A 22,999-nucleotide genomic window follows, 5' to 3' on the forward strand; every position below is an offset into this window, starting at 1 on the left:
TTATAGATTTAACTGGAGGGGGATTTGGGTGGCATATGGCTGGGGTGAACATGTGGAGACAGGTAGAACAGGAGCTATAAGGGACACAGTGGGGGGGCTTATGGGGAGCTTTGTGGTGGATGTTAGGCTGGCGGGGGGCAGTTAGAAGGGCAGATATGGCAGCGGTGTGTGGTGCATTGCCCATCACTGGTGGTAAGTAGTGGGGTGGGGGAGGGCGAAGCTGGCAGTCTTGGAGTAAGTCAGATAAACAGCTCTTCTTGTTCCCTGCTGTGGGGGGGTGGGGGGTGGGGTGAGGGGGGGGTTAAAGCCTGGTGGCAGACAGCCAGCACTAGTGATGGCACCAACTGTCACTGGCAGCCCCTCACTCTGCTGCCATTCTGTGTGTGTGTGTTGATTGGTGAATTGAAGTGTTTCTCAGTGGTCATTTCTAGCAGGGCTGGGATTTAGGGGTACTTGAAATATTTATCTCAATAATGTAATAAGGGTATTCTCTGTTATTGATATCAGAATATGGCAAATTAATTAAGCATCAGAACTTAGCCCATTAAACTGGTATGCAAAGTAGGGGTCGGTGGATTATTACCTTCAGTGTCATTTTGAGTTTGGATAGCCTAATATCAGAGAACTGAGAAATTATTCATTGATTAGTTGATAAACACTTGCAATTTGCAACTTTTATGATGACTTTTATTCATTAATGAAGTCAAGAGCAAATGTTACAGATTCTAGCCTCTGAAATGTGAATATTTGCTTTTTCTTATTCATACAGTGTATTATAGTGAATAGTGAGGTCATGTGGTTTATCATGGATGTGACTAAGCAATAAACTGAAAAGTAGTGGTAAAGAAAAATGTATTAAAAATGTGCACCTTAGGAATTCACCTCATAAATCATGACACATGGCCCATTTACATAATTTAATAATAACATAAAATTATAATAACATTACATACATTTGCACTGTAGTACATATTATCAATAGCAATAATTCTGGTTGGGGTTTTCATACTGTTTTTTGTATTGTTTTGGTTTGTTTTGTTTTGTTTTTATCCTCTGTGAGGCACTTGGTGTTACTTCACTGTATGAAAAGTGCCATATAAATAAAGCTGATTTGATTTGATTTGATTTGATTTGATTTGGTTCTGGCATTAGTAGTTTGTACTGGACTGAAACCGTTTTCTTGTCCACCACAAAGTCCAGCATTTGCTTATCAGTTGGTAGCACAATAGTTTGACATTTAAGGAGATACACTTTCTTGTGTTAACTTATCACACAGTTATGTGAGTGTAGTAATGATATAGTGGTATCGGCCTCCTCAGCAACTCTCAAAGAAAGTGAAAGTAGAGCAGCAGAAATACACACATTCGCTTTTATATCGGCTGAGCTCATATCATGATCATATCATACTGCTCTAAATTGATAAATAGTAATTAAATTATTGATCAGCTGCGCCTTCTATGTAGATGTGCATTTGAAGAAAGTCTGCTGTGTATTTAAGGGTGTGTGTGTGTGTGTTCTTCAGTGGTGTGTTAATTGTCTCTGTGTTTAATTGAATTATGTCTCTAGGTGGAACATCCAGTAGTCACTGTGCCGTGGTTCATATTCAGCACTCAGTGAAGTGAAACAGTGGCGCTCCTCTCTCCTGCTCTCTGCTTTCTCTCCCATTAATCACAACCTTATAAGACACTCAGCCACTTCCGCTCTGTCACCCACTCCTCCGTCCCTCTGTTTCTTTATCATATTTAATCACCTGCAGCCAGTGGTCAGGCAGATATCAGCTCAGTGACGATTGGGTACCACCGAGGAGTGGGCGGGACCTCCTCTGATGCATCACACACACGTACCAGCGCAGCAGGACAGATCCCCTCTCTCTCTCTCTCACTCTCCCACTCTCCCTCCCCCTCTCTCTACCTCTCACTCTGCCTTTCATACATACGCCAGAGCGCAGACTGCAGCAGAACGAAGGGCCAGTAGGATTTTCCTCCTCATACTGGAACAGCCTAGAAACCAGGAAGACAGGTTCTCGCCGAGGAAGAGAGAGAGAGAGAGAGAGAGGCGTTATCCATGGAGAATCCGTTGAGGAGTACCTGACCCATAAGCTGCCGAGTGTGTAGGTGAGTGTGCGTTTGTGTCACCGTTCATGTGTGTCCATGCGTGCGAGTTCACTGCAGAAGCAGCAGCACTGCAGATACACCGACCGGAGGCTCTGCTCATCCCTTTCCTCCCCTCCCCCCACTCTCCTCCTCCTCCTCTTCCTCCTCATCTCCTCTTCCTCTCGTGGAGCATCCATTACCAAGTAGGGACTTTACCCATTCCTGAGATCACAGGGCTGTGTATGTATATTGTGTTTGTCGGAGAGCGTAATTGGTCTGGGCCACACCTGGACTCAGCAAACTGAAAGCTGGACACGAGGTCCACTTCATTTTTTCTCGCCTCCTCGTCGTGAGCGATGTGTGTGCTCTTGTGAATCACAAATCCAGCTCACCCCTGGTAGTTTCTAAACTGTTTTCAATTAATCCTCCTCCTCCTGCAGGGTTGCATCTGGCTCTCAAAAGCAGCCGTGTAGACTCCTACTCGCACCCATCCCTCCTCCCCCCCCTGGACCGGCCCACCCCCTCCTCCCTACCTGCCCCTCATCCTCATTTAAGGATAGGATGCCTGGCTCTGCGCCCCTGTGCTGAGGAGGCGTCGGCGGGCAGCAGTATGGGCGCTGTGCTGGCCAGCATCCCCACAACCCCCTCCACCACCACCGATCTGCCACCACCACGCTGCCCCACCGAGACGGGCGCTCCCCCCAGCCCCGCCGATGGGCGAAGACACTGACGCCACCCCGACGCTCAACCACCGCGGCTTCCTCCCCGACCACAACTATGTGACTGAAGGTAAGAAGATGACAGAGGCAAATGTGTGTGTGTGTGTGTGTGTGTGTGTCCGTTTGTTAACGGCGTGTGAGTGTGCAATTTGTGTATTGGACCTTTGGAGAGAGTGTGTGCATCTGTGTGTGTGTGTGTGATGCGTGTCTGTCAGACTAAATAAGCTCTGGACAGCTTCCTAATCTTCTATAAGCTCTGTGTTGATCAGGTTTCAGACAGACAGAGTTGTTGATGAGCAACATGAAGCAAAACACTCCTCTGCAAAATTAATCTTTGGCAAGTTCCCCGCTCCTCCTCCTCCTCCTCCTCCTCCCCCCATCCTCTCATACTGTTTGGTCAGTTGTATGTATGCTTTACACCTGATTTGTTTCTTTGTGTTTATTTGACTTTTGATAATCACCTCTTTACCTTTGTGCAGCACAGCTATTTTGTTACACTGCAGGGAAGAATTGATCTGGCCTGTGTCCAAGTGTGTGTGTCTGTGTGTCTGTGTGTCTCTGTGTCTGTATCAGAGACAGAGTAAGGGAACATTTCTTTTTCTGTAATAGCAGAAATGTCTAGAAGAGAAGCTAGTAATTTCCGCCACATTCTTCCGTACCCATCGCACTGCATGTCATCTGTTACATCGTGATAGAGCCACAGACATGCGCTCTCTGTTGCTCCCTCCTCTCGAATATAACAGGTGCAGAAGTCAAATTAGATATGTAAGCATATCAGATCTCATGGTTGGGGTTGGATCAGGGTTTTATTTCATAAAAACAGATGTATTGTAACCCTGGATAACCTCTCCTTCTGCTGATTCTCAGTTACACCACTAATCTCACCTGCACACCAGCTTCCCTGCCTGCTTTCCTGCCTGCCTGCCTGTCTGCTCCCAATCTGTTCCTCACACTCAGCTCATTGTTCGCCACGCCTCTTAGACCTGAATAGTGGATTATCATCCAGGGGTCATAAATGTGTCACGAGTTCATTTGTGATCCTTGTATCACTGGCAGAAAGGGAACTGTGCTTCCTGTGTCGGTGCAGTAATATAATTTCACTTGCACAGACTGAAGCACATACTGTAGTCAGGGGAGACCTGTAGTGCTGCCTGTTGATTGTGTAAATATGTGTGTGCATTCGCCGAGAAGATTTCTGTGTTGTCTCTTTGTTTGTCTGTGCGTATGAGAGCGTATGTATGTGAATGTGTTACACATGCAGCGTTTCCACGAGCGAGGTTTGTCTTTGTCCATTTCAGAGAAGAATTTTGATGAGTGAGTGGCAGAACATCAGATGTAACATCCCATCACCAATCGTCCATTATTGCCATAGTAACAGTCCTTGATGATAAACATGCCTCTTTTCATGCTTGGCCGATATGACTGACAGGTCGTCTCCACCCACCAATAATGGCAGTATTAATTATTCTGCACATTGCAGGCAGACACAGACATTATTCAGGGTGAATTGCTGATTAGCTCACACCAAGGTGGACACACCGCTGAGCAGTATCGGTCTGCAACACTTAAACAACCTGAAAAGAGATAAGTAGAGAAGAACGAGTGCAAAAACCTCACAAGAATTCCCCTCATCATCCCAAATGAAGGCCATTATCCGTCACAAATAAATGAAATGATTCATTACCTGCCTCTTGTTCTACATCCACTCCAACCCCCCTCCACCTTTCCTCCATATTCCACCCCATCCCCCGTCCTCCTCCCCATTTCCATCCCCCACTGCCTTCCCCTCACTCCCTCCCTCCCTCTCTTTCCCCCTTCAGTCCTCTGATGCAACTCACAGCATTGCCTGGTGCTGAAGTGGCACATCTGCCAAACTATTATCCAACAGTGCTCTAAAGGCTGCCCAAACACAATGTGCCTATGTGTGTGTGTGTGTGTGTTAAAGAGGAATACATAGGGTGGTGGTGGAGTCAGAGGTGGTGCATGTAATTTTATGCCTGGGTGTATTTTGTTATCTCCTGTGTGTCTACATCTCTGTTCTTCTTTTTTTTTTTTTTTTTTGCATTCTTATTCATGTCTGTGTCTCTGAGTGCACACTGTGTGTCTTTCTGTTGAATCAGGTGTGTGTATGTATATGTATGGATGTGTGTCTGGAAGTGTTTTATGTGTGAGTATATGTGTGTGTGCGCATACATAACAGTGTGTCTGTCTGTAGCTCTCCCCATGGGGATTCCCCTGGCCTTTAACTCCTACAGGGGAGGGATGCTTAACCTCCCTCTACCTCACCCTGCCCTCCCTCCTTCCCTCCATCTCTTACTCCCCTCCTCTCACTCCCTTTGGCTTTCTTTTAGTATCTCCCTTTTGCTACAAACTCACCTCCAGCTGGAGTAGCATTGCATTCCGGGATGAATGAGTAAATTTTAAAAAAAGAAAGAAATTGTTTCACTTTTTGAGGTTTTTGTACATTATTTATGAATGATTACGTGTCATAAATAATGCACACACATCAACCTCCTTATTAATGTGTGTCATTTAGATGATTGTCTGCCTTTAAAGCTGTGGAGTGAGAAGCTGTAAAATCTCTCAAACAACTTTGCTTTTAGAGAGATGTGTTTTTGACAGAATGTCACAGTCTAGTGAGGAGCCAAACATAAACATACACCTGAATCATACAATACTGCAGCGACAGGGGCCACTGTAAAGTCCACAATTGTATAAAACATGAAAATATACATTTTCAGACCTAAACATTTACTTTCATTCATTTTTCTGTCATGAAACTTTGAATTGAATACTTTAACATCATCATTATACTACTAAGTATCTTGTTAGTATCTCGTGAGAGGAACTTTTGAATTAGTTTGATTAAAGATGAATTCAAAAAAGAATAATCGATAAAGTAATTGTTGTTCACAGCTCTCTTACATTACCATTATATAATTGTCACTCCTGTGGAAATGTGAGAAAGCGATCCAGCCTCTGGCTTTCTCTTCATGCAGTGAGGACGCTTTCAATCATCTGCAAAGACGACTTTCATGAGAGAGGCCTAACAACACTTACCAAAACTGTCCCATCAGTTGTTTGATTGTGTTCATCCGTTTCTTGGCTAGCCTTCTCACAGGACCCAAAAATGTGAATATTTCATGTTACGTGATAGATACGGTATGATCATGAATACGCCACCAGTAGAGACTCTCTGTGGTGAGTACTCATGGCTGATTGTGGTGCTGTAGTAATTCAGTCCCTACCCTTTACCCTAACCCCCTACCCCGCCCTGCTGGGTCCTCCCTCCTTCCTTACCTTCTGCCTCCCTGTTGCTCTCCTCCCTCCCTTGCCTTCCCTCCCCTCCATCCTTGCTCCTCTTGCAGGGCTGCTCCTGGCTATAGCCTGAAGAGCTCCGCCCATCCCGTCCACCCCTCTCCACCCTGGAGTCCTCCCCCAGGATGTTGAGCCCCATCCAGGTCCTGTGCTCCGACATCACTAACCTTTCTCTGGAGCCTGAGCCGTTTGCCGCTTACACTGAAGGTGTGTGCTCTATATCCTGTTCTATCCCGAAGGTCATATCTATGTCGCACAATTGCGCCACATGACCCTAGTGTGAGATATGAGAGTCCACGTGTGTGCGTGCCTGCGCGGTCGGTTGTATGTGAGAGTGCGTATGTGTTTAGCTTGAGTGTGAGTGGTTTGAATCAGTTTGAATGTACATATTTTGAACGTGACTTTGTCTCTGTCTGTCTGCCCCATCCTTTTTTGTGTCTCTATTTTTGTACTTGCCACTTTATTTTTGTCTCAGTCTCCCTGCGTCTGTGTGTGTGTGTGTGTGTGTGTGATCTCTTTAAATAGTCTGACCAGACGACACCACATCTCCTCCAAAGCATAGCTGTCTTACATCTATTTTTGTTTAATATGAAGGAAGACACATACAAGCTTCCACATCCATGCACAGACACACTTTTGAAACCTTTTAAACATCTCACTGTGTAGGCATCCATTATTCCCTCAATGTATTAATTATTTGTGTGGTCTATAAAAGACTTGATGATTGGGGGAAAACCTGTCACAGTCTCTCAGAGGTTCAGTCTGAAAAACCGTCTTTGATCCAATGGTAATTGGTTTGTTACTGTGAAAGGCTATAGACACCAGTTAAATTTCAATCTGAGATGGTTAAAACATTGCAGATTAATTTTCTTTTGACTGACTTATAGTTTTGAATCTAAACATAATACATACACACAAATATGACGGGCAGCATAAAAAAGCGCGAGACTTTTTTGAATATAGGATTACATTTCAGTATTTATGAGGCTTGACACATAATCTGAGTTTAGACTGGGTGTGAACCAGCTAAGCCACTAATCTTTTTTTTATGTTACAGTCTCACAAATCAGTTTGAAAAACAAATTGATTTTTTATCAAAAATGAAGCACATGTTGCAGCTGTGAACATTCAGGCTGTCAGAGGATGATTTGCAGTTAGATAAAGACGCATTACAGGCGTTTTGTACACGTGTTGGAGCGGGCTCGGTTTGTGTTTCTAATTGTTTGTGTCCATAACCATTAGGCTCACACCAGCTCTTTCCCATTGTGGCGATGTGTGTTTTGAGAAATGGCAGGTTCCCTGCTGTGCTGGGCTTCAATCATTTCTCTTCACACATGTGCACCTCCAACACAAACACGTACACCAGTTTTTCCAGATAACTCCAAAACGGCAGGACAGGGATCAATTCAACGTCTCCCTCCGGCAGTCTCTCCCCTCATCTCCTTCGCTCCCTCTTTTCTTTTCTCTCTCCAGCCCGTTTATTTCTCTACAGGGTAATTGAGTACACACACTTGTGCTCACGCACACAGGAAATGCAGGGTGCTTGAGCTGCATGCACACACACACTCCCAAACACACATACACAAAAATCCCCTGCTGAGTGGATGCTTGTCCATGCTTTCAAGGAGTGTGTGTTTTTGGCTCAGCTTTAATGGTCCATGTTTACCCAGACCCAAGATATCTATAATTGGGACTGTAGGACGTCTGCTCCCCTGTCTGTCCCTATAGTAGCCAGAATTGAAGAAAAAAAAAAAACCTCCCTCCCCTTTAGCTATGACACCACCCTCGCGTAGCCCATAATCCTCCTCTGCTCTTCTCTGCCTTATCTTATTTTGTAGACACAGATTTTAGATTCCATCATCATTTCAGCCAAACCATGTACAGAAAAAAGTGGAAAAATGCAGTTCCCTAAATCCGTGGGTGAGATCGTCATACCATCGCCCACTCATTCCAGATATTCACTTTACCATGCATTAAGACAAAGGAAAACAGCAAATCCTCCAAACTGCATCTAGGGAATATTAACCTTTTTTGTATTGAAATTATGAATCGAAAATCCAAATCATTGATTTCCTGTCAGTCAGCTTTGTCAATTAATTGACTAATATGCTAAGGTTTACCTGTCAGTAGCAGTCTCTAAAATCTGCTTTAGCCAGTTAAATCTCAGTGAATAGCATTGAAAAATGCTGGGTAAAATGGCCGTGACATTTTGAAAAGGCATGTTTTGTTCAGCCAATATCCACATATTTTCAAATATCTTCATTTTATAATTTGATAAATATTGTAAAACAGAAGAAATGGCAGAACAAGCAATCATTTTACAGTTTTCTTTATAAATCACCTAAAAAAACAAAGATGTGTGAATAATCATTTCATCTCTGCCTGTTTACATTCTTTGATCATTAAGGAGCCGCTGTCCTTGTAACGCCTCACAGTGAATTTGAGTGTTTGTATGACTTTGGTGTTTTATCACTTGTACATGTTTCTTTTTTGTGCTGCTCTGCTGTGTCATTGGGTTCATTCATGTTTGTGTGTTGTTGTTGTTGTTGTTGTTGTTGTTGTTGTTTTGGGTTGATATATATTGTATGTATGTGCAGTCACAGAGTGTTCCCCCAGCTCCTGCAGTGTGGTGATGAGTCAGACAAGCCTGCTGATGCTAATGGATTGTCTGTGGGAGACAGAGACACAGCTAGTTTGCTATAGTGCAGCACACTCATCTGCACTAGAAGACACTGAAGACACTGACTTACAGCTTGACAGACTAACAGACAGTCTTGTGCACACACAAACACACACACACACACACACACACACACACACACACACACACACACACACACCAGCATTATATCAGCAGCACACTGGACAGTGGTGTCTCTTGGAGGAGAGCCACCACACTCATGATGGTGCTCGTGTCTGCAGCGATTGTTTGTATTCTTAGTGGTTTATTTTTCTGTAGTGCACTTCTCATAAGGAGACTGAGAGAGACAGATGGGTGTGATCTGTGAGCATGTGTGTGTGTGTGTGTGTGAGAGAGAGAAAGAGAGACACAGAATGATAAAGAGGAGGGAAGCTGAGAAACAGATAGAAAATGAGAGAGAGAGAGGGTTGCATGCTCCATATTTTATTTAGCTGTATTGTGTACTGCTTCTGTGCTTGTGCTTAGCTTAGCCCTTTCTCTGTGTGACTCGAGTGGAGACACAGTTGTCTGTACGTGTGCAGACACTCACTCACACAGAGTATGAAGTACACACATTTGCAATCTATCATTATGTGGATTCAAAACTCCCTAGTGTGTTCACGTGCGTTTGTGAATTTGACTGCATGCGTTGGAGTCTGTATGTCTACCTGTGCACCATCTTTTTTTTCATGCATTATTATCAGTGTATGAGTTCGGATCATTGTGTATTATTTTAAGCAGAGTGTTTGTTGTTAGACACGAGTGCAGCACCACAGTTATCTCATGGCACTCCTTCCTGCAAGGACTGGATTGATGAATGCTACTTCCTCCTTTACCAGACTGCCATATACGGGTAACTGTTACGAGTACCGCTGCTACTGGTTGGCTCAGCTTGTTACTATGGCAACCCCCTGCTCACCGGAGGACACCCCCTCCACCGCCTCCGCCCCCAGTGCCTCCTCTTCCCTCCCTCCACCTCCCTCTCCATCCTTCCCATTCTTGCACCACCAGCATCACCGCCACTACATACACACGCCAACATACACATACAGCCACGCAGCGCAGAGTGCTGTGGGGGAGGGATGAGAGAAAGAGAGGGAGCCGAATGTGGAACGACAATCCAAGAAGAAAATGAGAGAGTGAAATGGGGCAAAAGGGAGAAACTGGAGATGAGAGATGACAAAAGAATGTGTGGTGGGAGAAGGATAGAGAGAGCAAGAAAAAAAAGGCCCCAAACTGAACTGAAGAATAAAGAAGACACCGCAGAGGCTCACAGATCTAGAAACTAAAAGTTGCAATAACTAATGGAAAGATGATAGAAAGAGAGAAGCTGGCAACCAGACCAGTATCAGCAAAGTGTCTGAGGAACAGGGTGAATAAGAGATTGAGGAGCGGTCCCTGCCTCCCCTCATCATAAAATCTCTCTCTCAAGGCCACCATGAAATAGGCAAGGCCACAGTTTTGAATCACTCCGAGTCTCAATAAATACACCTTTCACACTCTGCCTTTATTGCAGTCAAAGCTTATTCAGGACCGTGTTCTTTTCTATCAAAACTAAGCTCACTGAAGCCCTTTGTTGAAGGCTTGGAACAGTGGGTCAGGCAAAATGTAGCTTTCTCGTTCGCCTGTAGGTTGTGAAGCTTAGGCTGTGTGATATCGGCTTATAGGTTTTTATGGGACAGCAATGACTAGTCAACATTGCCCTCTTTTTATGTTCCACTACTTATTATCTTATGCAGCAGATTTGGTACACTTTCATCTTATTTATGCTAGGTCATCATCTATTTTAGGCTAACAATCCAGCTGCACAAGTAATATGCAAGCATTTTTATCTATAGGTGGTGTTTTTTTAGATACTTTTACTGTGGCATCAACCAAGGCATCAGGTGAAACTGTTTTGTTAGAAAATGTTACAGCAGAGCACAGTCTCTAACATATAAATAGGAACTGGATGCTGTATGGTTGTTAAACCATGATGTGTGAAACCAGAGTACCTAGCCGATTGAAGCAGTGATGGAAAAAGTCTTTAAAGGAATAGACATTTTGGGAAATACAGAGTGAGATAAGAAGATCGATACACCTCTATGTCTGTAAGCTAAGTGTAAACCAGCAGTCAGGCAGCACTGTGCATCATCATAACGACAGGAAATAGGAAAACACCCAGCCAGAAATCTTTCTCCAAGACAACACGAGATATTCTAGAAATCATGAACAAAATGCAAATTCAACATCAGACTTACTGCCCAATACACAAGCAGAAGAAAACTGAACCAGTGTTGTTTGTATGAACACAACAATATACAGATCAATTTTGATAAAGAGGCGTCATGTGGTGTTTCATTTTAAAGACTCTGCAATCATCTAGTCTTGTTTAATAAGAGTTTAAAAACCTGAATGTAGAAATGATGAAAATGAACAAAATGTGTAAATGATGGTGATGGCCCTTAATGATCACAACAACAGAGGAGCCAGCTGTGGTTACATGACTTTACCTTGTCCAAATTCCAACTTATTAAAGAAAACAGTTTTGTATTTTAATCTTATCTTCACTGTTCTGGACCAGATGAAGACTAGCTGGTTGTCTCGACATCAGATGTAACAATGTAACCATGTAACAAATAAACAGCAACAAACCAATTACCTGTTATGGCTGATTTGAACAGGATGCAATTAGATGCCCTGAGAGAATTTACTATGGCTTAACTTGAGATCAGCTACATCCTCTCTCGCCACCTCTTTTACAGTGAACCTCCAGTTACTATGAGAGATTTATTTTTTTTCTGCCTCTAAAACTGCTCTGTCTTCAAATAAACTTCAATGTGAAGCACAAAGCAGAAGTGAAAGGAGGATCAGCAGACAGAACGGCAGGGAGGAGATTACATGCAACGTTAAACCAGATTCAAGGTTCAGATGTCACACTCACATGCCTTCATTAGACGGCACAACTGACTACTATTCTGTGTATCACTGAAAGCATTGAGTCAGTAAATCCAAAGTGGTTAATAATGTGCTTAGCTCCTCAGAGTTGACACTGAGTCAGACTGTGTTGGTGTTTTAGCACACAGAGCTATTGATGGGGACGTGTCGCAAATATGCAAATGAATGTGCTAAAAAAAACATGTTTGAATGATTTTTTATCACTAATTGAAATGCACTCTGAGGTGTGTTTACACCTTCAGACACTACTGCTATATTTCTCACTATTACACACACACAGACATACAAACAGTTTGTGTGTCTCTGTTTTTGTGTGCGTAATCCTGTGCGTCATTGTGCGTGTGTCATAGTTGAACACAGATGATACCTGTGCCTCATGCTATACAGCTGTGTGTGTGTGTGTGTTTGAGTTTTTGACTATCTTTGATTTTCTGATGATGGTATTATGGCCTATTTAACCTGAATTACATCTAATGGTTGACACGTGTGCAGAATATTTATGTTATTGGTCAACTGTTCTATTCTGCACATTAATTTGCATATTCTAATCCACTTACATGTTAATGCAATCAATGACTCTTTCCCTGGTTTAATAATTTAAAGTCAGATAAGAAGATTATATAGAGGAATGATGATGTGTGGTCAATTAGCTAATGGCTCCCCCCTCTCTCTCTCTCTCTCTGTCTCTGTCTCTGTCTCTCTCTTGCTCCATTTTTGTCTGTCTCCTCCCAGCTGATATCATCTCCACTGTTGAGTTCAACCACACAGGAGAGCTCCTGGCCACAGGGGACAAGGGGGGCCGAGTGGTCATCTTTCAGAGGGAACCAGAGGTACACACACACACACACACACACACACACAAAACAAGTCTCACACACTTTCACGCACACACGCAAATGCACCATTTTTCATTTCAGCTGTAGGAGCGGCGATGAACGTACACTGTTCCCCTCCAGCTACACTTTAGATTGATTGATAAATAGTTGATGCTCCTGCTGTGTCAGAGAGTGCATCATTATAGCTGTGCACAGTCCGTGCCATACTATATCTATCTACGCCTGCTCAAGGTGAAGGTGACTGACCGACTGACTGGGGCCCGGGGTGTTACGGTGCACTGTGATTGCACATGTGAGCATGAGCACATTTTTCACATATCTTTTCTTCCATTTCCTTCCTCCCTTTTTCACAGAGCAAGACTGAGCCATTCTCCCAGGGAGAGTACAACGTCTACAGCACCTTTCAGAGCCATGAGCCCGAGTTCGACTACCTTAAGAGCCTCGAGATCGAGGAGAAGATCAATAAGATCCGATGGCTGCCTCAGCAGAACGCGGCACACTTCCTCCTCTCCACCAATGGTAGAGCTCCCGTCCACACACACACACACACTGGAAAAAAATAGGAAGATGTGTTTTGCTGAGAGTTTGTGGAAAAACACTTTACGTGAATCAGTGTGAATGATGTTTTTAAAGGGAGATTTTCTCTTTTCTTAAGAGGGAACAGTTGCTCGTGTTGAATATAATTTCTTTGCATTAAGATCTAACTTTGTCTGCTGTGGCATAGAGGTCCATTCATCAGTTTACATTCTCTGTTTATGGCTATATTGGAAGATCTATAGATTTTCTCTGAGAGCCCAGTTATTGATTTATTTAAGTACTTTATTATTTATGATAGAGGAAATGAAAAATGCAAGACCTGCCTCAGCAGTTGGGTAATATTGCTGCTGAGATGCTTGTTGTCATTTTACCCCCAATATAACACAAGAGAAACTTCAAGTCTGTCTGTGTTGATGAAACAAAGACTCACTCTTAGCTCACTCAGAGGTTTGGTCTCTCCTCTGTCTTTGAGAGCTCACAGTTTTGAGTGTGGTGGATTGGCTGGTTTATGATGTAATTTATTTTACGGTCATGTCAGGACCTGCCTCATAAACCATGACTAAAGGAGGGAAATGTACACTGTTATACTGGGAAGAACAAATAACCACTTTTAATCATATGAACAGAAACAGAATACATTAACTGACTGTTTGAAATTGCCAGTAGATCAGTGTCTGAATTTATGGAAATGTATTGTTGTGTGGTGCAACAGAATCACTCCCCCACCCCAAAAAAAAGCATGTTATACATGGGGGGATTCAGTGATGGGGTGGGAGAGAAAATGCTTCCTGGAAGAACTGGTCAGGTGCACTGATGTAAACTGCACCTACCAGGATCTGAGGGGAAACTTAAGCAGCAGCAACCAGGGACGAGACACGGTCCCACAGGCCACGCCAGACGGCCGTCACAGTCAAAAGCCTGGATTGACTTTGTCTTTATGCAAAAATCTCTAAGAAGCTTTCTGTAAGGCTGTATGCCTCTGAGGTTCACCAGTTGGAGATACAATTCTGTATTCAGTTTACTCTGTTACTATGAACGGATCTCTAGATAACATCCTAACCTCATAGCATATCATCAAGCACTTCTTTTATTCATTTGTCAGACCTCCAAATTATGTAGTTTCCTATTTGATGATCAGTTAACGGCTCTTATCTGTTTCACAGATAAGACCATTAAGTTGTGGAAGGTGAGTGAGAGAGACAAACGGCCTGAGGGATACAACCTGAAGGATGAGGAGGGTCGCATCAAGGATATCTCCACTGTCACATCCTTACAGGTATCTATCTATCTATCTATCTATCTATCTATCTATCTATCTATCTATCTATCTATCTATCTATCTATCTATCTATCTATCTATCTATCTATCTATCTATCTATCTATCTATCTATCTATCTATCTATCTATCTCTCTCTCTCTCTCACACTGAAACATTCATGGATGTAGCGTAACTGGGTCAGTGGGTACAGATGTGTTTGCATGTGCAAAAATGGGTCAGTAGCACAAAGGTACATTTGTGTGGAATCGCGAGTGTGTGAGTGTGAGGAGGAGAAATCCTCTAATTCCAGCTGTTGTGAACAGCAGCGCAAACATCTGCACTGGATGTAATGAAAGCATCAGTGTGATCAGTGTACACAGTGTGTCCATATGCTTGTACAGTACGTATATCCATTTCTGTCCATTTCTAAGACCACAGTGGCAGTGCTACTACTGTGCTGTATCCAAATATAGCATGTTCAAGCTGTGTATAAAATGGAAATCATGCATTGACAAATAATGTCTATATTTTAGGAAATCTCCAGATGGTCTTTAATTAATTTACTGGATTGGCTCTTAATCTTGCGAGTGAGCAACTTGAAAGTGAGCAAGTTTGGATCCTACCAGTGATGTATTATTGATGCTAAAGGACGTAAAGCATTAATTATTCATTTATGATACAATAAAATGATTTAAATGTAATCTACTCGCAGCTGCTTGGCCATTTTTTTCCTCATAATCAGTTCAGTTCAGAAGAACGTTCATCTCTCTCTTTCTCTCTCTCTGTCTTTCCCTCCAGGTGCCGGTGTTGAAGCCGATGGATCTCATGGTGGAGGTGAGCCCACGGCGAGTGTTTGCAAACGCCCACACCTACCACGTCAACTCCATTTCCGTCAACTCCGACTATGAGACCTACATGTCAGCTGATGACCTGAGGATCAACCTCTGGCATCTGGACATCACTGACCGCAGCTTCAGTATCCTTTACGGATTGGCATGTGCGGTCGTGCGTAATGAGGAGAAGAGATGAAGAACAACAACCCCACAATCAACTATAAAAACAGATTTATTAAAGCACAAGGACACTGATAATTACTGTAATGCATACATTAACTCGAAGATGCTTATGCATGCTCAATAATCAATCCCCACCCACACACACACTCACAACCACACACATAACAAACTCCCACATTGTAAATCGCACTTTGCTGTGTGAAATACACAAAGACACACACTGTTGGGGGAGGGGGATATTATTCTTGAGGAGTGAAAGTGTAGCTTAATGAATAATTCAAAGGCTGCATAAATATTTCAGCTCCTTTCTGAGTTCTAATCCAGCTCAATAGGACACCGTACAGTCACATCCCCGACCAAGACAGGATTTATAATATTGCATTTTATTTGAATATGGAAATACTTTTCTCCCAACAATCCCCTCAAGACAAATTTATATTGGTTTGCTTTACTTCTGTGGTAAATTATTTACATTTAGTTGGTAATGTATGCACATTTATGTTTTTGTGTGATGTGTTGATTGTGGCCCATGAGGGTTTCCACGTGAATCAAAACACAAGTCTAATTGGTTTCACAGTGACTCAGTGAATAAAATTGGTTTGAAGATAAATGAGTATGTACGTGCACTACAGTAGACTTCAGCAGGTGGAAAAAGTCCAGGCAGAAATAAACTGCAGGCCCTGGGAAGCTGACTTTCTGAGTAATTTTCCTGAGCGACGCTCTCTCTCTCAGACATTGTGGACATCAAGCCAGCCAACATGGAGGATCTGACAGAGGTGATCACAGCGGCTGAGTTTCACCCGCACCACTGTAACTTGTTTGTCTATAGCAGCAGCAAAGGCACCCTGCGCCTCTGTGACATGAGGGACTCGGCGCTGTGCGACAAACACTCAAAATGTGAGTAAATGCCCTGAGCTGCAACAGAGACATGCAAATGACAGAGTCTGATACTGGTACTTTTCAGTCTATGAACTACAACGTAACTTTTCCTGCTTATTGTAACATTTTTCAAACCATATGCAAAGATTTTTTTAGATTATTGTCTAGGCTCTGAAACAGCTGTAGTTTTCAATTAGCAAAACACATTGTATGCCCCAGTAAAGACAAAGGATACCAGGACTTTTCATTTGGTGTCAATAGCATCCCCATTGCTTTATATTTAGTGCTAGGTATGTTCATTTACTGTGACATCACTCAAGAGTGTAAGAAGTTTGATTTACTCACATACTCTGGGTGCAATATATCTTTTTTTCCCCCTGTGTCACAATATTTCTTTCTACTACAGATCCATTAGTTTCTCTATAAATATGCTGTCCACTTTTCTTCCCCTAAAGATTTATGGGTCCCCCAACTTTCCTTTCACTTTTCATATTTCTTGTCCCTGTTGACTTCCACGTTGAAATGTCCCGTTTCCCATGTGTTGTCCTGCTCCGAACAGTGCAGATTGTATAGTGGAGCACACCAGTAATGAGAAATAGATTACTAGGTGTTTTTCTTTGTTTATCTGTAATAAGCAAATGTGCAGAAACATTCAGACGGGCACAACTATTTGCAAACATGTTTGTCTGCATCATAAAGACTCATCTGAGACTTGTCCTTGCTCTGCACATGATCTAAAGAGATTGTAAACATCTTTATGTGGCACAGTAACTCTATCTATATTTCTGCCTGCCACTCGACACCTCTCACAGTCCTGTCCTCCTCTCTCCATTTTTCTCCCCAACCCTTCACCAGTGTTTGAAGAACCCGAGGATCCCAGCGCCCGCTCCTTCTTCTCCGAGATCATCTCCTCCGTGTCAGATGTTAAGTTCAGCCACAGTGGCCGCTACCTGCTCACCAGAGACTACCTGACTGCCAAAGTCTGGGACCTCAACATGGAGAGCAAGCCCCTGGAGACATACCAGGTGTGTATACAAATAGAATATACAGTATATATGTGTATATATATATACACACACATATACATATGATGCTGTGTTAAAAACGTTTCTCTCAGGCTGTCTGGCAAGGAGCAAATTTACTCAGGGCAAAGTAAACTGATCAGTGGTGTAGGAAGCATTAACATATTTTCTTTTTAATTTGCTTATCATTCAGTAATGGAGCAGGTAAATCAAATAAATTGTTGAAGATCCAACTGGAATCTGAGGTGTATAGTTGAAGATGGAATTTCAGCATGGTCTAAATACTAATCTTGGCGCAGTACAAAACATTATAGAGCATGGGGTTCAGGCAGCTGTGTTATTCATGTATTTTGGAAGAACACTGGTTGATCCATCCAGTGGAGTTTCAGAGACTTTTACAATCTATATCAGGGAGCACTGAGGCCGCTCTTGCAGACTTAATATTGGTTTTTCTTTGGTGTGTGTATCTGTTTGTATTAAATGCTCACGTCACTGACGCAAATGTTTGCGAGTGAAATGACTCTTGCATGTCTCAACCTGCTAGGTGACTAACTGTCCCTAAAAGAGGGCATTGTCATCCTGGTAAATGTGCATAATTGGAGACAGAAATGAATCACAGGAACAAGACAGGCCTCTCCGAATCACAGTGCTTTCTGATGATTAGATTTTTTCCAAAACCTTTTAAGGATAATTGGATTGATTACGTGCCAGATAATGCACTTCTTCCCATCAGTGCAGAATCACAAGAGACCCTTGTTGGGTTTTTAACTCGTAATCTCTAAATGCATCTGTGTGGCAGATTAATACAAGTGAGACAAACTGAAACGGTAAATTATCATTGCACCATGTATGGGTGGTGGATATCAAGTGGACCCAACATACAACAACATTTAATACTGAGCTGATAAAAAGAGTTTTCTCATATTTTTGTGTTCATCTTTGCTCCACACTGTGTTTGTCTCCAGATAACGTCCCCTGTTAAGTGTTTACAATCAGCCACAGCAGCCTCTGTTTATGCATTTATGTTGTGCGGTAGAAGTATTTATCAACTCGCTTTTTCGGTGTGTGTTTAATATTCCTGCCGCGGGCATGTGGGTGAAAGTGTGTGTGTGTCTGTGTGTGTGCGTGAGTCTTCCTGACGTGGAAGGGCCCATGAGGCAGCCAGGAGTGGGAGGCTAAGACGCACTGGAGCTATTTATAGGCCGCCGAGCCTCCACTCATAAAGTGAAGCGGGAAGGAGGGATACCTTACACAGCGCCCCACACCTAGATCTGCAATGCAGCATGGAGAGGGAGGAGAGGGAAGGGAGGGTGAGGGTGAGGGTTTGGGAGTTGGTGTGAGGATGGTGTGATGAGAGGAGGAGAAAAATAATGAGGGGAGAGTTTGTAAATGAGAGGAGACGAGAGAAGCACTGTGGAGATGCTGTATGTGGATAAATAGAGTAAACCGAGAGAAGCACAGGGGAGAAAACTGATTTCAGCGCCGAACTCCTCTCATTTTGGTAAATTTACACTCCTATTCCTCATGGAGCGTGAAAAATATGCACCAATCCATGAGGGATGAGGCTCTGTCCTCTAAATCAGAGATCATACAGACTGGAGAAAAGACTGTATATTCAACTCCAGCTGTCACTGTATCATTTCACCTCATGCAGAAACATCCACAGGGAAAAACAAAAATGTCACCAGGTTTGATGTACAACCATGAGCCGACCTCAGCTTGACCGTTTATTGATTGCGAGGCGGCTGTTGACTGCTGACTTTATGCAGAATGTGAAAACAGGCGGCTTAATGCAGAGCACAGTGGCTGGAGGAAGGTGTAGATTTCAAACCTTTGCACCAGCGAGTGGGCACAGTGCTGACACAGGCAGGTCCAATGAAAGCACAAGGGAAAAGAGTTATTAGTCAGTGAATACGTGTGTGTGTGTGTGTGTGTGTGTGTGTGTGTGTGTGTGTGTGTGTGTGTGTGTGTGCGTGCATATTCACATGTGTGTCTCTATTACCATGTCCATGGTGGGTTTGTTAATAGAGAGCTGGATCTTAATGGATTTACTGATATGGAAAAGGGGGTTTAGATTAAAATGTACTCCTGGCCCTCTTATTGCTGAGGGCTGGTGTTGTGTCTTATTAGTGTTGCCTTCAGGGAGGTTTGTGTTACAACTTGCCCACATTTAATGTGTTTTGTCTGTACTGGGATTTGTATGCACGCGTGTGTGTGTTTTTCTTCTCCTGCTCACTCTTCTATTTATAGTTTACATTGAGAGTGTGACAAGAGTCAATACCTGGGAGGGCAGCAGCCGTGTGCTGGACTCATGTGTAATCATATCTCTCTGTGTGCATGTGTGTGTGTTCATCCTCCAGGTTCATGATTACCTCCGCAGCAAGTTGTGTTCCCTTTATGAAAACGACTGCATCTTCGACAAATTTGAGTGTGCGTGGAACGGCTCCGACAGGTGAAGTGTCCAGATGGTTTCGTCTGGTTTTATATTTTGTACACGTCTGAGGTAAAGACAGGGAGACACTGCTGCCTGTATTTTCTGAGGGTGTTTTTAAAGGACTTCACTCTATTTCCAGAATAAATAACAACAACACATTTTTCTACATACACATGGAGTGATCTTGTCATGTTAATAATCTCACTTTTATGTGCTGAGGTTTTGAGAAATTTCAGAGGAATATCAATCACCTAAATACAATACTATGATTGATCCAATACAAATACAGATCAACACAGTTTCTGTAGCATTACATTTGGAAAAAGCCAACACCAGTAGCTCTAACCAGCAGCTGTGCCTTAATAGCTCAAGATAATCCACAGTGCACATTTCTCTTAGGATCTACTTTCTTCTAAAAAAACACAAACCAAACCACTTTTCCTCGTGTGCAGTGTTCCTCTGGTGATTGTCTGGAGTACACACCAGACACTTATGACTTTTTTTCAAAACTCATTAGTTTATTCATTGTTTATGTTGAAGGGTTTTCTCAAGCTGAGTGTTGAATTATTATATAACGCATATAAACAATGTAAGTGGTTTTATTTGGTTACAACAAAGCTAAATTGAGCCAGTTTACAGTACTGTTATGTAGGTTATCACCTGTGTTGGACAAATTTTTATCATGAATGAAAATACTTGAACTTGTGAAATATGTCATGAAAATAAGAATAAAATTAAAAAAATAGTCAAGTGAAGTACTTAAGTTATCAGTTGCTCTTTACATTTGAAAACATTTTCTCCAGTGACAGTCTTTGCAAGTTTACTGTAACAGCAGAAAACAAATGCAAATGTCGTCGTGTGTCCGTCATGTTGTAACTGGCTCCTTCTCCTCCTCTCGTGTCCAGTGTGATCATGACAGGAGCGTACAACAACTTCTTCCGCATGTTCGACCGGAACACCAAACGCGACGTGACCCTGGAGGCGTCGAGGGAGAGCAGCAAACCCCGAGCCGTCCTGAAGCCGCGGAGGGTCTGCGCCGCCGGGGGAAAGCGCCGGAAGGACGACATTAGCGTGGACAGCCTGGACTTCACCAAAAAGATCCTCCACACGGCCTGGCACCCCAACGAGAACATCATCGCCATCGCCGCCACCAACAACTTGTACATCTTCCAGGACAAACTCAATTCCGAGATGCATTAGTGAACGGATGTCGGCGGCGCATATGAATGAGTTTACACCCGAACACGCAACAACCATGCCAGAATGTACACATCGACTGACATATACACACACAGGAATATGCCTAATCCACACACACACGTAAGCAGAGAACATACACAACGTATGTCTTCTCTGACACTCCTCCTCCTCCTCCCCAGCCACTGAAAGGACCTAGAAAAGGGCTAGAAAGGGAACGGGCTGGATTACGCAATGGATTATGGATTGCAGAATTGTTCCGAACAGTGGATTTCTTGATTGTTAACCTCTGGATTGTGCTCGATGGTGTGTTGATTGCTACAGCTCAGTTTCTGAGGGGGATAACCCTCGCTCCCCCCCTCCAGACAGGAGAGATGTTCACATGTTTGTCTTTTTTTTTCTGCTCCTTCTTCTTCAGGCTCTTTTGCTTTTTCCACCTCCTCCTCCTCTCCTCTGTATTTGTGTGCTCGAGCAAAGCCTATTCTTATCCCTTGCCCACTGTTTTGTGTAACAAAACCCTCCGTGGTTGTTGTCGACCAGCGGCACCAATGAAAAATGGGGCATTTATGTAACTGGCTGTTTATTTGATTTCAGATCAGCTAACCCCCACTTCTTTTTTTTTTTTTTTTGTAATTTATTGAAATGATGTTAACGATGGTAATTATGATGACAATGACGATTTGAAATGATACGTGTGATGTGCAAGGATGAACTCGGGACCCCCTCCCCTTAACCCAAGTGCACCCAGACGCCTCTGAGCTCAACTGGACTGTGTTCAGTGAGGTGAAATATTTTTCAGCCCTGCAGATAGAAGCAGACGTTAATAGATTATTCCACCACGGTCTAATATGAGGACACACACACTCATATTTGCTCCACGCAGTGTGTTTCAGTCATCCAACTTTCTCTGATTGTGGATCCTGCTTCCGGTCTGGGGGATGCGTCGTGTGCTACTTTGCCGTTAAAAACAGTTCAAATCAAGCAGAGAAAAAAAAATTGAAATGAACAAAATAATTTCAACAATCAAACAAAAACGATGCTGCATGTCAAACAGATTTAGCCTAGGTGTTTATAAATTGACTGACTGACTTGGCTGCCTTTCTTAACCATTTAGACCCAGCTGTACAAAGGCTTCTGGGGCCCCCAGGGGCCCCGTGCAGCACGAGTAACCATAGATGACCGAGCGCTCCTACCTTTGTTTGTGTCTTCGGACACTGAAGCATGTTTACCAGTGTTCGGTTCATACACTACATGTACATTTTGAATGAAGCCGTCCAAGAATCAGTTTCAACTCAACTGAAACTGAGAACCAAGAAGAATGGGGAATGTTTGATTAATGTCGTACTCTTAAAAGAAAAAGAAAAAAAATCCAAGGGCCTAAATGGTGTCTGTATATATCAATTCTGTTTTTGACACACATGAGGTTTTTATTTTTTTTTTTAACATCCATAAAATGGACTGCGGACTCTGTCATCTGTATTGATGATTGCCTCCTCAGCTGCAGCAGAGAGATGCTCCTTTAATCTCTTCAGCCTTCCTCATGGATTACTTTGCTGATGTGCAGAAGCTTTTATTTTTAGAGAACAGTTTATTCTTTTATTTATTCTTAATTTTTCTTTTTTTGAGAAACATCTGTCAGTTTTACTCTACGTCCTGACCAAACTAATGTCGATTCACATATTTGTATGTTAATGTATGTTGTTGACAAAATTGTCAAATGGACAGTTATAAATAATGTTAATATGTTTTTTTTTCTGAATAAAGATTTCAACAAAATTGCATCCAATGAGGGTACAGCTGTGATTTTTATTGCAGTTTAATCAGAGAGCTGGTGATAATGTCATTATGTTAATGTGCACGCTTTATAGCTTCAATTTATATGAGCCTTTGAGGGGTCATCATCACAGTCTGGGATACAGGTGGAGCCATAGTCAAAGACGCCACCTAGTGTCAGGACGCACTCATCACATCAGGAGGTGAAATGAGTTCAGATTTCACTTCTGCAATGACTTAGTTAGCTTTTCCTGCTACGCCCCCATGTGGAAACTGAAAATCACCATTTTTTAATTTTA

The 22,999-nt window shown here is 42.8% G+C and overlaps 1 protein-coding gene across 3 annotated transcripts; it reads left to right on the forward strand.

Annotated features, from left to right (window-relative positions):
* The first annotated feature begins 1,832 nt into the window (after positions 1-1,832).
* LOC146979760 (serine/threonine-protein phosphatase 2A 55 kDa regulatory subunit B gamma isoform) lies at positions 1,833-22,713 on the forward strand. Of its 3 annotated transcripts, none has more exons than XM_085789764.1 (11): positions 1,885-2,114; positions 2,534-2,882; positions 4,633-6,337; positions 12,480-12,577; positions 12,937-13,102; positions 14,284-14,396; positions 15,178-15,355; positions 16,128-16,292; positions 17,130-17,299; positions 19,657-19,748; positions 20,636-22,713. In XM_085789764.1, the coding sequence occupies exons 3-11, from the start codon at positions 6,256-6,258 to the stop codon at positions 20,928-20,930; spliced, it is 1,359 nt and encodes a 452-aa protein (XP_085645890.1). In that variant the 5' UTR covers positions 1,885-2,114; positions 2,534-2,882; positions 4,633-6,255; the 3' UTR covers positions 20,931-22,713. The 3 variants fall into 3 exon arrangements, with proteins under 3 accessions (XP_085645891.1, XP_085645890.1, XP_085645889.1); XM_085789763.1 differs by having other exon boundaries at positions 6,181-6,337; XM_085789765.1 differs by lacking the exon at positions 4,633-6,337 and having other exon boundaries at positions 1,833-2,114.
* The last annotated feature ends 286 nt before the right edge of the window (positions 22,714-22,999 follow it).

The sequence above is a fragment of the Trachurus japonicus genome, chromosome 10, assembly GCF_045865225.1.
Source record: "Trachurus japonicus isolate A0001 chromosome 10, Traja_1.0".
NCBI lineage: Eukaryota > Metazoa > Chordata > Actinopteri > Carangiformes > Carangidae > Trachurus > Trachurus japonicus.

What these genes read in the sequence shown, in the direction of transcription:
- LOC146979760 (XM_085789764.1), top strand. Translation starts at nt 6,256, where the DNA reads ATGTTGAGCCCCATCCAGGTCCTGTGCTCCGACATCACTAACCTTTCT. An exon ending in CATCACTGACCGCAGCTTCA is followed by an intron (nt 15,356 to 16,127) that starts GTATCCTTTACG and finishes TCTCTCTCTCAG; the next exon opens with ACATTGTGGACATCAAGCCA. An exon ending in GTGCGACAAACACTCAAAAT is followed by an intron (nt 16,293 to 17,129) that starts GTGAGTAAATGC and finishes ACCCTTCACCAG; the next exon opens with TGTTTGAAGAACCCGAGGAT.